We start from the raw sequence: 14,267 nt of genomic DNA, 5'->3' as shown, positions 1-14,267 counted from the left end.
AATGTGGGATCAAGGGTGCCAACTTGAATGAAATAAGAGTGAGGAGGCAAGTAGGCCCTGCCCAGCATAATTAATCGCATGACGTATTGTGTATGTGCACCATTTGAATGGCAATGTCCATCAACTTGGGTGGGGACGCTGGACCCACCTCAAATATTTTGGGGGGCCCCAAAGAGACCTCGACCCCTAGGAGTTGGCTCCTATGCATGGGATGCACCAGCAAGTAAGGGGAAGGCATAGATAAACAACAGCCCAGAAGCAAATCAGGATGAATGTGTAACCAGCCCACAATCAAATCAGAACAAATGCTCAAGGAAGGCCAGGTGTCGCCTAACTTCTGTGTAAGCTTTGGGCAAGCAAATCAGAACGAATGCTCAATAAGCCTTACACCGCGGACCTTCAGCTGTGCAGCACACAGTAAACTCTTGTCTTGTCACCTCTCCTCCCCACCTTCCCATCATTTTACAGTTGCGTCTATATTGGCCATGCTGACTGGGGCTGATGGGAGCTGGCCTCCACCATCTCTGGAGGGCCACAAGTTCCCCATCCCTGCTGTAGTAAGTCTAGTTACTAGTTAATGAGTTCCGGATGGGACTGCCCTTTGGTTCAGAATGCAGCTACCAGGTTTCGGTCTGGAGTCAGTAGATGAGATAATACTACAACTATTCTCTTCTAGCAAAACTGGTTAGCAAGTTGTTTCTGGACTCGGTTCAACCCAAACACAGATCTTTGCTATCTTGTCCTTGATTCTTTTCTAACACTGGCATCCTGTACAGGCATTTTAAGGTAGTTCAGAAAACATACTTTCCGCTGCAAGTCTTATCCTGGAAATATGCAAATCCTACCATGGTACGACCAGGTTCCATGTGCGAAAACAGTTTGCTAAGTCTTGAGATAAAGTTCTCCGGGCAAACACACCCATGCAGTGACTCCTGGTAAGTTCATGGGAGACTCTTGGCTGGAGCAGTTACTGAGTCCTTGATGCAGTCAGTAGGGACAGAAGCAGGGGACATTTGGCCAGATGTAGCAATGGGTTGGTGTTGGGGGCAGGTGCTGCAAACCAGTGTCGATAGTCAAAGCCAGCACTGGGCAGGACCATTCACAAAAGCCCTGTAATTTAGGTCAGGCTGCATTGGCAGAGGTGGGGAACCTTTTGCAACCTGAGGGCCACATTTACTTGTGGGCAACCAGAAGGGGGCCACATATGAGTAGTGGGCGTTGCCAGGACACACCCCACACTTCGTGACTCATATGCCCATCAATCCAGGCAATCAAGCAAGAAGTCTTACCACAACTCAAGGATATATTCCAGCCAGGTAAGGTCACTTGAGGCAGGACACTGCAGAGGCAGGTCAGTGAGGGGTGTGGCTTGTGGGGGGATGACTTGGGCAAGTCTCAAGGACCGCATAGAGAGGACTAGAGGGCCACATTGGCCCTTCTGAACCTGAGGGTCCTTATCATCAATGCTATTATTTCTCAGATAAGTGGGGATTAAAGGGGGGGGGGAGGATTCATGTATGTGCTGCATTGGCTTCCTCAAAGTTACACAGCCTAAATAATGACAGGCTGTGTAAATGCAGAATGCAGGCAGACTGGATGATAGCACAGGCCTGAGGACTCAGGAAACATCCCTGATGCTACCCTCCACTGGGCTCATGGTTGACTGGGGAGATCTAGCAGCTGGGAGAACTCAGTTGGTAGAGTATGAGACTCTTAATCTCAGGGTCGTGGGTTTGAGCCCCAAGATGGGCAAAATATTCCTGCATTGCTGGGGGTCGGCCTAGAGAACCCTCACGGTCCGTTCAAACTCTATGATTCTAAGTGATGGCACTGGCGGCGGCAGCAGCAGTGGTGGTGGTGCTGGGATCAGGAACCTGGGCTTTGCATTCATGTCCTTGAGGCTAGAGAGCATGATCCTGTGTGTCAGAAACTCAGAAAGCTGTGTTGATGACACAGCTTCCTCCTTCCCCACACCCATGTGGAGGAGGCGCACTGGGCATTAAGGAAGCTCATGTTTCTGCCTTTGGAATAACTTGGTATAGGCTGAATCTTGCTCCAATGTGCAACAGCAGTAGAGCATGGGATGCTGAGGGCTATCCATGGTCTCTAGCACCAAATCCCAAGGTACATTGCAGTTGGCTCCTCCTCCTAGCAAGAGAAGTGGAGCCTATCTAAATGCAAAGTGGGGCAGAGGTGCCTTTAAGCACAGGGAAAGCACAGGAGTGGATGGCATCATGCAGGTGCCCTGTGAATAGTGAAGGAACTGGAGTGGCTGTTCTGGAGGAAATGCCAAATATGAAAGTATCATAATGTTCTGTGAAAGATAGTAGCTGTTAAGTCTCTTTCAGATCCTTCCTTGGTTCTGTTGCTTCACTTTGGCTTGCACGCCTCCTTTCTTCTCTCCCTGCTATCACTTTGGGAAAAGTTATTGATTGAGTGCCAGGATCAAATCAGCATTTTCTCAGCATGGAGATGCAGTGATCAAGGGAAGCTTCACCTCTTGAATTTCTGGGCCTCATGCAGAGGAGTCCTGCCTGAAATGGGTGGCATCCCTATAAATCCCCTTTTCTCTAAAAATGATTTGGAGTTCAAGATCTTTTACTAAAATTGCATGCTGTTACCCCCTGACTTTCCCTATGACCCATTCCTTGGTCTATATTCTCTCTAGTCAACTTATATTTTGTATGTCACGCTTGTGTCCCACTCCTCTGCTAATAAGTTTAGGATAGTGTATATGGTATATCAGACTGTCCGATATTTATCTTCACAACAGGGAGATCAAGCTGAGATTGAGACAGTTACTCCAACCAAGTAGAGCAGGCTTCCTCAACCTCGGCCCTCCAGATGTTTTTGGCCTACAGCTCCCATGATCCCTTCGAGAACACTATCCAAGGACCAGTGGTCAGGGATGATGGGAATTGTAGTCTCAAAGCATCTGGAGGACTGAGGTTGAGGAAGCCTGAAATATAGCAGAGGCAGCAGATCTGTGTGAGTGAAGAAATTTCTAAGAGTGTTGCCATTATAGATTGACACTTGTCAAATCCCTCTTCAACTGGCTGGATGCATCTTTTTGATGCAATGTTAATCCTCATCAAATGTTTTGTGTGGTTATTGTCTAAAATGACAGCTGGATCTGGGCACTGCCACCTGCATCCTCAGAGCTACCCAGTGAGCATCAAGACTATGCAGGGGTTTAGCCCTCTGTCTTTTACATTTTTACAGTTCTGGAAATGTAATTCAGCACCCTTACTGGGAAGGAGGAAGCTATATTGTCAGGCCAGTTGATACCATGAGCCCCAGGGGCATCGCTCTTGGAGCACATGCTCCTGGTACAAATTGACATAACATTTGCATCTTATAATATACACGTATATGTCCCTCTGGGCAAATTGAGAAGATGGATAGCTGGGGGTCTCACCCCCAGCACTCACTGTTCACTGCTGCCAGCTGCCCCTGCCCTTTAAGCAAAATTGTAAAGGTTTCTAAAAGCGAGGCAGGAGCGGAAATTCAGGGCTTGGCACAGAAGGCCAGAGGCTCAGCCACCCCCACTTCACCATCCAGCAGTGCCCCCAGTGAACTCACTTTCAGCCTTCGTTTCTTAAATTCAACATTTCTGCAATAACTTACCAGATACATGGCTGGTGTTTCAGACTAACGGCAACAGCAGCATTTAAAAGGTGGTTTTCCATGCTCGATAAAGCATGCTGCTTTTCGCCCTTGCTTGATGTGGCATCTGTCAAACGTTGGAGGGTTCGGATGCCTGTGAAACAGGGTTAACAATTACTTACCCCACAGCGGGGTTTCTGAGGCCAGACTTGCTAGACCAATTTATTATTAACGTGCAGGAGTGCTGCATTCTTTTGGCCTTGGCGGATGGGGTGGGGCTTTCTGCCAAACCCACAGATCTGGGTGCACCAGGGCGTGATGTCTGAGCAAGTCCTGGCTAAAAGCAGCTGTCCATTCCTTCTGGCTTCTGAACCCACCCAGCCACCCATTCATCCAGGGTAATACCTTGAGGATGCCATACAACCCATCCCCTGTCACAGAACGTTATTTCACTCTGTCTTTTTGCCCCAGCTGGCATTGCTCAGCAGAAGTTTTAACTTTAGCCCCATGAGTATGTCCACCCCTTCGCTGGAAGATCATGGGGTATCCTCCACCCCCCTTCCCCAAACTCTCTCATTGTTGTGGGGTGGGGGGAGTTGATTCCAAAGAAGCTGTAATCATCCCTGCTTGGGAATGCAGAACAAATCTCTTCCAGATTGGGGTCTGGTGGGGGTGGAGTCACAAGACTCTCAGCTGAAAGGGGCTGCAAGCCCTTTTCATCCCTCCCACCCCCTTTTTCTCTCCCCACAACTCTCAGCATCTCTGTACTCCAGGGCAGCAAAGGCTTGCTAATTTTTCTAACAAAATGGATGGAATGTTCCCTTGCCGTCGTGCAGTCAGACCACCCGGGGTTGTGATTCCATCCTTATCTTCTTAAATATGAAGGTTTCCTATTTAGTCATGCTTAAATAGTGGACCACCATGGATCAGGCCACTGCGCTGCCAACACTGGTGGAGAGAAGTCACAAAGGGAGCAAGGTTACTCATTTCACTCCTTCTCCGTTAGGTCAGCCATCTCCATCCTGGACTCCTCTGGTTGCTCTAGCCTCCAGTTCCCATCAGACTTCTTGGGCAAAGTAGTTGTAGGCTACAGGTTTGGGGAAGACTGCGTGGAGACACTGCAAGACATTGTTGTTCTATTCAAATGGATGGTGTGTGAAACTTTGCATCTTCCTTGAGCCCAGAAAGATGGTTTGTCTTGCTTGCAATGTTTCTTCAGCGTCTGTACAAAAATGTGAATAAAACTAATTCGTGCAACATATAAATGCATTTTAAAAGTAATAAATAAACACAGCAGAAAACTAGGAGACAAGAGGCAAATACCAAAACTCGGGGGGGGGGGGATTAGTAACAGAATAGGACAAAATTCCAAGCATCCTCCAAAATAGAAAACCATCATCATCATCAAACCTTTATTGGCATCACATACAAACATTCAGAATAAATAGGCCAGTGCGATCTTGTTGCCATTTCAACAGTACAGTCATACCTCGGGTTGAAGTAGCTTCAAGTTAAGTAACGGAGCGGGTTACTTCCAGGTTTCGCTGCTTGTGCATGCGCAGACGCTCAAAATGACGTGCGCATGCGCGGAAGCGGCGAAACGCAACCTGCGTACACGCAGACACACAGATGCGTCTTACGTTTACTTCAGGATGCGAATGGGGCTCCGGAACGGATCCCGTTCGTATCAAGAGGTACCACTGTACAGTCATTTGCCAAAGGGAAGAAGAGGCTAGTAAATTAAAAAATGTCTGGGCAAACAGGAAGCTGTTTTAAATTGTTTTTAATATTGTTTTTAATGGTGTAACGTGCCCTGGGATTGTAGGGCAGGTGTGTACCTAGGTTGGCCCCCACCAAGGGCCCAGGGTTGTGTGTGCACAAAAATCACAAAGAAAGACAGCTGCCGATTGCCATGGGCACAAGGGATGGCAGGGGAGGGGTGCTGATGCACCTCTTTGCCAAGGGCACAAGAGAGCCTTGATGTCATAAACTGGCAGGACATTAGGGAGGGGGGAAAGGAGGAAGAGGATTCCAGCAAGAGGTGTAGCCGGGACTGGGACACACCAGGGCAAGCTGGGAGTGGGGAGGGAGAGGTTGTTGTAAGAAGAACTCAGTGGATGACAGAGGGTGGTGAGAGGATGAGGGTCAATGCACAGGAACCAGAGTGGCAGGACCCATCACGAGAGCCAGAGGGGCTTCTGTCTCCATGAACACGACGGGCTCTGGGGCGTAGGGAGTAACGGGGATGCTCTAGGAGGCTGGGTCAGGCAAAAGGCATGTGATTCCTCAGCTGGAGGAGGCTTGGAACAGGTGAGGGGCGGCTCAGATGCTGCAATCAGCATGCAGAGTACAAAAGGAAGCAGAGCTGAGGGGCTGTGTCTGCTCAACTGCCCAGGTTGGTGGACCTTGGGCTGGCTGCTCCTGGAGCTCTGCAGCACTGTGCTTTGGTTTGGACTTTGGACATAAGGCTTGACCCTGAACTGGGGACTAGATATACTGACTTGCTGCCAGGTAGGCCAGGGGTTCAGGATGCTCTGCTTTAGGGTAAAGGCTGGGTAGTCTATACATCAATAAATATATAGTGGTTTTTTGGTTCTCAAACGGCTTAGTTGTTCAACAAATCGGCTCCTGAGCACTGGTTGTTGAATGTTTTTTCGAAGCCAAACATCTTCTGTGGCTTCCAATTGGCTGCAGGAAGCTCCTGCAGCCAATCGGAAGCCACGCCTTGGTTTTCGAATGGTTTCGGGAGTTGAACGGACTTCCAGAATGGATTAAGTTCGAGAACCAAGGTACCACTGTTTAATGATAATAATTGTAATGGGTGGGGAAACTTTTTCAGTCTCAGGGCCACATTCTTTTCTGGTTGGTCTTCCAGGGGCCAGAAATGGATGCAGTCACAGACTGAAGGGGGCTGAGGAATACCATACCATACCCTCCAACATTTTTCTGATGAAAATAGGCACGTCCCATCTCATAATTATAATTATACTATTTATACCCCACACATCTTACTGGGTTGCCTATGCACTCTGGGCACCTTCCAGCATCTATAAAAACATAACAAAACATTAAACATTTCTTCAAAAACCCTTCCCTATACAAGGTTGCCTTCAGATGGCTCGGGGGTTGGATAACTCCGCGCTCTCCAACATTTCTTCAATGAAAATAGGAATGTCCTAAGGAAAAGCGGGACATTCCAGGTTCAAATTAGAAACTGGGTTGGCTTTTCTAAATCAGGGATGTCCCTGTATAATAATAATAATAATAATAATAATAATAATAATAATAATAATAATAATAATAATAATAATAATTTATTTATACCCCGCCCATCTGGCTGGGTTTCCCCAGCCACTCTGGGGGGCTTCCAACAAAGCACTAAAATACAATAACCTATTAAATATTAAAAGCTTCCCTAAACAGGGTTGCCTTTATATGTCTTCTAAAAGTTTGGTAGTTATTTTTCTCTTTGACATCTGGTGGGAGGGCGTTCCACAGGGCGGGTGCCACTACCAAGAAGGCCCTCTGCCTGGTTCCCTGTAACTTGGCTTCTCGCAGCGAAGGAACCGCCAGAAGGCCCTCGGCGCTGGACCTCAGTGTCCGGGCAGAACAATGGAGGTGGAGACGCTCCTTCAGGTATAGAGACACTTGGAGGCTCTGGAATACATCTACATTTTACCTTTCAACTGTAGGCTAATTTCAACACATACACACAGTCCTCTATCCTCTATACAGGAAAGCAGGAGTAACCCCATCCACAAAACCCTACATTTATAGCAATTGCTTCACTCAAAGAATCCTGGGAACTGCAGTTTCCTTCTCACAGAGCTATAATTCCCAGGGCCAGTAATTCAGGAGGTGGGGGGGGGGCAGAAAGGGAGCATTGCTTTTGGCAATATCAGTAATGTATTTTGGCACAGGAGATGTTTAAGTGTTTGCGTTTGTACGGTAATTCTTATGTTACATTTGGAATAGAAGTGCTTGTTGTAAACTGCGTTGAGGGCCCCAGCTGAGCCAAAAGGAGGGGTCATAAATCTGGGAAATAAATAGAGAGAAATAAATATAAATGCAAATCCAGCTTCCAGAAAGTCTCCGTAGTATGGGAGATGTCACATTAAAATAGCAAAGAAATAGAAAAAAGGGACTGGCAAGGCAATCCTGCACATGTCTACTCAAAAGTAAGATCCAGGCAAGTGTGTTTAAATTGCAATCTTAAACATACTTAATAGTTATTTATTAATGTTTTCTGACATTTTCACCCCAGCTTTCTTCAGTCATGGCATGGCTTATGTGTGGCTCCCCTTTCAGAAGGACTCGCTTCTGAGTGAACAGGCATAGGATTGTGCTGTTTAGACTTGTACAGGAGTGGGGGACCTGTGGCCCTCCTGATGCTGTTGGAGTCAGGCCCCCATCACAGTGAGCTAGCATGGCCAGGGATGGTGGGAGCTGTGGTCCAAAAACATCGAGAAGGCTGCAGGTTCCCCATCTCTACCCTACATCATAATGAAATGGCTGGTCCCCCAAGGATGCCCCTTTTTGACATTTGAAGTACAGTGGTACCTCAGGTTAAGAACTTAATTCATTCCAGTGGTCTATTCTTAGCCTGAAACTGTTCTTAACCTGAGGTGCCACTTTAGCTAATGGGGCCTCCCGCTGCTGCCGCGCAACTGCCATGCGATTTCTGTTCTCACCCTGAAGCAAAGTTCTTAACCCGAGGTACTATTTCTGGGTTACTGGAGTCTGTAACCTGAAGCACCTGTAACCTGAAGCGTCTGTAACCTGAAGCGTCTGTAACCCGAGGTACCACTGTATTCACATGCTGCATATAACAAAATGTGGCATTTAGGCACATAAAGGTAACTCAATGACTCTCCCCCCCCAAACCCATTCAAGCCCTGCGGCCACCGTCTGAAGCCCTTCTTTGAGTGGTTTGGGGGGAGGCAACATGAGAACGGTCCTTTTCAATGATGGTCTGGTGCCATTTCCATGCCATTTTAAGCAACGGCGTTTCTCTTTTCTGGGTGTTTGGGTCCTAACATGAAGGGCGTCATTGTGGCCTCTTTTAGTTGGACAGTAACTGTAGTCCTGCAGCTAAGCCGCAGCTGAGTTTTCAGCCCTTCATTTGTGTCGCTGTGTTTTAAAGTTTTTATCGCTGGTTTTAATTGCTTTCAATGTACGTCGCTTTGAGTTACTTCGTCGGAAAAGCAACTACGCATGTTCGCAATAATAATAACTCCTGAGCAAATTGCTTCTGTTTGACGAAGCTCTATTTCCCATTGGAAAGCTTTTAAACGGCCTTGTTATTATGCATAAAAACCGCACTAAGAGAGGAAGAGTTGATTGAGTGTGGCGGGGGGAGATGAATGATGCTGAGGGTTGGGGTGGTGGATGGGAGGGTGTCTAGTCTTGCACAGGTGAAACAAGTATCCTGTTTCTGGCACGGGCTGCTCTGGGCGATGGCGGAGTGGGGGAAGCACCTTGCGGGCGTGGAGGGGCTGGTGCTAGACATCAGCGGGGTGCTTTATGACAGTGGAGGAGAAGGAGGCGGAGTCCCCATTCCCGGATCTATAGAAGCAGTGAAAAAGATCAAGACATCTGGTCTTAAGCTGCGGTTCTGCACCAATGAAACTCAAGCTACGCGAGACAAGTTTGTAGGAAAGTTGCAACATCTGGGCTTTGACATTGAGGTGGATGAAGTCACTGCTCCAGCACCAGCAGCATGCCGAATCCTGAAGGAACGCAACCTGAGGCCACACCTGCTTGTACATGATGATCTTATCCCAGAATTTGCTGATATTGATAGAGCAAACCCAAACTGTGTGGTGGTTGGTGATGCAGCAGACAACTTTTCTTACAAAAACCTTAATGATGCCTTCCAAGTGCTCATTGGTTTGGAGAATCCAGTTCTGATATCTCTAGGAAGAGGGCGTTATTATAAAGAAACAGATGGCTTAAAACTTGACGTTGGGGCATATATGAAGGCATTGGAGTATGCATGCGATATTCAAGCGGAGGTGGTGGGAAAGCCATCCAAAATGTTTTTCCAGTCAGCCTTGACAGAAATGGGCATTGAACCACACCAGGCCATCATGATTGGGGATGATATTGTAAATGATGTTGGAGGTGCCCAGCATTGTGGTATGAGAGCTCTACAAGTACGGACTGGAAAGTACAGGCCTTGTGATGAGCACCACCCAGAAGTGAAGGCTGATGGTTATGTGAACAACCTTGCAGAAGCTGTGGATGTGATTCTAAAACAACTGCATAAGTAATGGAGCTGCGAGGAATGACTGAAGGCATAAAGATGGGTGACTTAACTTGAGGTCTGTGACCTTTGGTGCACATCTCTGCTCAGCTTGTTTACATTCACCTAGTTTTTAAATGCAGTAATTATGTTGCAGTGAGGAGCACTACATACATGCCTCAAAAGTCTAGTTTTTCTAACTTGTCTTTGCAAGTAACTACAGTGAAATACTGACTACAGCGAAAAGTAATGAAGTCTAGTGCATCCTTATAGCAGCCACCCTTCTGAATCTTTTGTATCGTAACTGTTTTGGGTACGTCTAACCATGTCCTATCACTGAATAAACATCTGTGCCACAATTTAATAATAATAATAATAAAAAAAGTATCCTGTTTCTGCCCAGAGTCCACCCCTGGCTCATATTTCCTCATTAACTGGGAGCACTGCTCAGTTGCAGGCGGTGCCGGATTTATGTATAGACTAAGTAGGCTTAAGCCTAGGGCCTCTAAATCTAGGGGGCCTCGCCAGCCAGCCCGCTCCCCAGAGGGCGATCTCCCCCCTCCCAAAATTGCAAACCCAAGACTTCATGCGAAGACAGGGCAACTCAGGCCTCTAAATCTAGGGGGCGGCGCCAGCCTGCCCTCTCTCCTGTGCCGCCGTCTCCCCCCTCCCAAAATTGCAAACCCAAGACTTCATGTGAGGGCAGGGCAACTCGGGCCCAGCAACCAATAGAGTCAGGGATAGCCAGTGGGGCTATCAGTAGGGCACAACTTTAATATTATTTTTTTTGGCAGGGCCCCAGTTTACAGCCAAAGTCTGCAAAATCTTATAGATATAAATAAAATACATCTAGATGGCCCTGAAGCAGGTGCCCCCTTAGGAGTGGCCCGCAGGGCCCAAGGTGGCCCAATTGCCTTAAGTTCAACCCTGATGAGACTGTGCAGGGGTTGGACTGACAAGCCTTCTATGTCCCTTGTGTCACTATTCAGAGTACAGACTCAAGGACTTGTTATGGAAATAAAGGGGGGCACTTATTGGAAATCGGTTTTGTCACCTCTTCCCCCCAAACCCCAAGACAATGGGCCCAGCCACCGAGGGCCTTCTGGCGGTTCCCTCATTGCGAGAAGTGAGGCTACAGGGAACCAGACAGAGGGCCTTCTCGGTAGTGGCGCCCGCCCTGTGGAACGCCCTCCCATCAGATGTCAAAGAGATAAAGAATTACCTGACATTCAGAAGACATCTTAAGGCAGCCCTGTTCAGGGAAGTTTTTAATATGTAATGCTGTACTGTTTTTAACACTGATTGGGAGCCGCCCAGAGTGGCATTATTATTATTATTATTATTATTATTATTATTATTATTATTATTATTATTATTATTATTTTATTTTATTCACAGTCGCATAAGCACTGCACTACAGCATGGCCATAAACTTGTACGTTCAACCGGTGAAATATACACCCAATATGTAGCAATGGAGATTTATGTTACTGCTTTATGAATGAACACTGTGTTTTATGAAGGGACTCTGTACTTTGTGAATTACCTAGGAGCCATCAATAGGGAGCTCTAGAATCTGACAGCTAACCTATTGGGTACTACCAAACAGCGACCCCTATTGCTGAAAGCAGGTAACCAGCAGGAAACGCTTCAGCTCAGCCTTTACACTGTTGACTGAACACCCCTTGCTGTGCAGATAATGGAGAAAGCTCATAAATTGTATCCCTTTTGGCATCCTGGCCAACTCTATTACGCTGGTGTAAACCCTGGTGCACCAGAAGCACAGAATAGCAGCAAATACAATCCACTCATACGTCAGCAACTGATAAGACTTGTCAACCAGTTCTTCCAAATTCTTCCTAAATTATAAAGCTCCAAAATATAGGCCAAAAGAGAGCAGGTCTGGGAAGCATGAGGCATACAATGGGCACCACCAGTGAAAAGACCCTGCTCCATGTAGGGTAATTCCTGCCCTGTCATTTGATAGAGTGCCCACTTGCCTTCCTTCTTGACATGGAATGCTCTCTATTGGAGTCTCCAGGTCCTGTACAAAGACCATAAGAAGGGAGAGCAGGGACCTTGAAGTTCCCAAAAGCTGTTAAACAAGCAAGCAAGCTAGCACACAGGTCACCTCTTGTTTTTGTACAATCTTGTTTGTCCTCAGTAACCAAAATTATATTACCAACATATACAAGCAGAAAAGTTGTTTTCCTTCATTTGCAAGAAATCGTACAAAACAAAGTGGCACTAATAAAGAAAAGTTCCAGGGTGGTAACAGAAAGCAAACTAAAAATGCTTTTGCAGTTCATCAGAACTATCCAGTAATATCAAGTTATAGGAAAACTGGTGCTATTAACAGATGGTCTAGATGGTTAATTGGTTCGGCAACTTCCATTCACATGACGTGTGATGCTAATTATTTCCCCCAAGAGTTAAATGATAACTAAACAGACGCAGCTACAGGAGAGCTATGAGATTCAGGTGAGGGTCAGATGCCTTGTCAATCCCAGCAGGTATATAAGAGAACGGCCTGCCCATTTCAGAGGAGAATTTTCTGTCTGATGTGCTGTCTGGTCCAAGTCTAGTTTAAAGACCAAGAACCACTAAAAGGGGATCAGGGGCCTTGAAGTTGTCCATCAACAATGAGCATGCCCAAACGTCATCAGGTCAAAGTCTTCCCCACCATAATGAGATGCATTGTATTTCCATTTGAGCCTGTTTGGCATGGTGATTAGAGTGTCTGACTAGGACCTGGGAAACCAGGGTTCAAATCCCCACTTGGCCATGAAGTTCACTGGTGACCTTGGCCCAGTCACTGCCTCTCAGCCTAATCTACCTCACAGGGTTGTTGTGAGTATAATATGGAGAGAGGAAACCCCATGTTTGCCACCCTGAGCTTCTTGGAGGATATAAAAGGCCGAATATAAACGTAATACTACTATTAACAAAAATCAATAAATCACAGTGGTTATTTCTATACTTGCATTTATATGTATAAATTAGCTTACAGTTTATGCTAATTTTATGCAAATCTGTATCTTCTTTTGGATGACACATTTCCCCTTTTTCGGTGATGCATAAGTGGTTGAAACCTTTCGCTGTTCAGAGAATGATCACAGGCCAGGACTTTGTGTGTTAGGAAATGGCAATCACAAACATTCAGTTTCCCAGCGTTCTCTTGGTCATGAAACAAGGATCTAAAAGAAGGTTGCTTTTCACTTTAATTACAGTGGTACCTCGCAAGACGAATGCCTCATAAGACGAAAAACTCGCAAGACGAAAGAGTTTTTCGTTTTTTGAGTTGCTTCGCAAGACGAATTTCCCTATGGGCTTGCTTCGCAAGACGAAAACGTCTTGCATAATTGATTTTCAATGCATTCCTATGGGAATCCATGCTTTGCAAGACGAAAAATTCGCAAGATGAAAAAACTCACAGAACGAATTAATTTCGTCTTGCAAGGTACCACTGTATCTGCTGCCTTCACCAGTTTGAGCTGAATCTGGAGGCAAAAGTTTCCCCCGTCTTGGGCATCAGGCCCAAAGGGAAGAAGGCTTTCAGGTCTGCGTGCTTCGTGCAGAAGTGAGTTGGCGTTGGCTACAGCTCATTTGGTGCAGCCTGTGAAGACAGCAATAGTAAAAAAATATATAAGGATGGGAGAGAAAAGGAGGTTGGGAAGCTGTGTTTTGCAAAAGTGATTTATCAGGGTGAAACACACAAAGCGCCTTTGCTCAGTCAGTAGCAGCAGATCCAGCTGTCTGCCCATGGTGCTCTGCTAGCTATGAAATTTTCAAGGATGGACTCACCCACTCTCTCCCATGCGTAATGGTTTCTGCGGCAGTATACATGGGATAGAAGATTCCTCAGAGTAGCAGTCCAGGTCAAAGTGACTCACATTGCTATTTTATATCCCAATGCATATGAATGCAGGATGAATCCGTAGTTAAGTAGTAGAGCACATGTTATGCATAGAGAAGCAAGAACTTCAAAAGTTCTTCTTTTTTTAAAGGGAACTAGATCTAGTTCAAGTTCAACATGTCTGAAAAAAGGAACTAATTCCAGTTCACTTTTGTCCCTTAAGGAACAAATCTTTTCATGTTCAGTTCACAGTTCAGTTCAAGTTCCTCCAAATAAGCCTTGGCAACTCCCCCACCCCACCCCAATCATTAAGAATATTACAAGCTGCTAAACTGAACCACAGAAATATACTGGGGAAGACTAAGAAAACATCCAAACACACACAAACACTGGAATGGGAATTGTTTTATTTCTTTACTCCCAAAATTATGATCTTCAGGTTTAAAGGCCCAAAGAATCAGAACAGTAAAAAGCACATGGAACAGAATGAACTTGAAGATGAACTAGAAATCATTCAGAGTTTTACCCCCCCCCCAGATGAACTTAATTCACACTTGGTAA

At 46.2% G+C, this 14,267-nt stretch overlaps 1 protein-coding gene across 1 annotated transcript; it reads left to right on the top strand.

The window, feature by feature from the left end:
* Positions 1-9,049: 9,049 nt before the first annotated feature.
* On the top strand, positions 9,050-10,202 carry LOC310825854 (phospholysine phosphohistidine inorganic pyrophosphate phosphatase-like). The gene has a single exon (XM_083699675.1). It carries the CDS (start codon positions 9,063-9,065, stop codon positions 9,876-9,878), a length of 816 nt encoding a protein of 271 aa, XP_083555801.1. The 5' UTR covers positions 9,050-9,062; the 3' UTR covers positions 9,879-10,202.
* The last annotated feature ends 4,065 nt before the right edge of the window (positions 10,203-14,267 follow it).

Source organism: Podarcis gaigeae, assembly GCF_964106915.1.
Source record: "Podarcis gaigeae genome assembly, chromosome: 10".
Lineage (NCBI taxonomy): Eukaryota > Metazoa > Chordata > Lepidosauria > Squamata > Lacertidae > Podarcis > Podarcis gaigeae.
The sequence above is the reverse complement of the archived record's forward strand: the minus strand, read 5'-3'. Positions and strand labels throughout refer to the sequence as shown.

What these genes read in the sequence shown, in the direction of transcription:
- LOC310825854 (XM_083699675.1), top strand. Translation starts at nt 9,063, where the DNA reads ATGGCGGAGTGGGGGAAGCACCTTGCGGGCGTGGAGGGGCTGGTGCTA.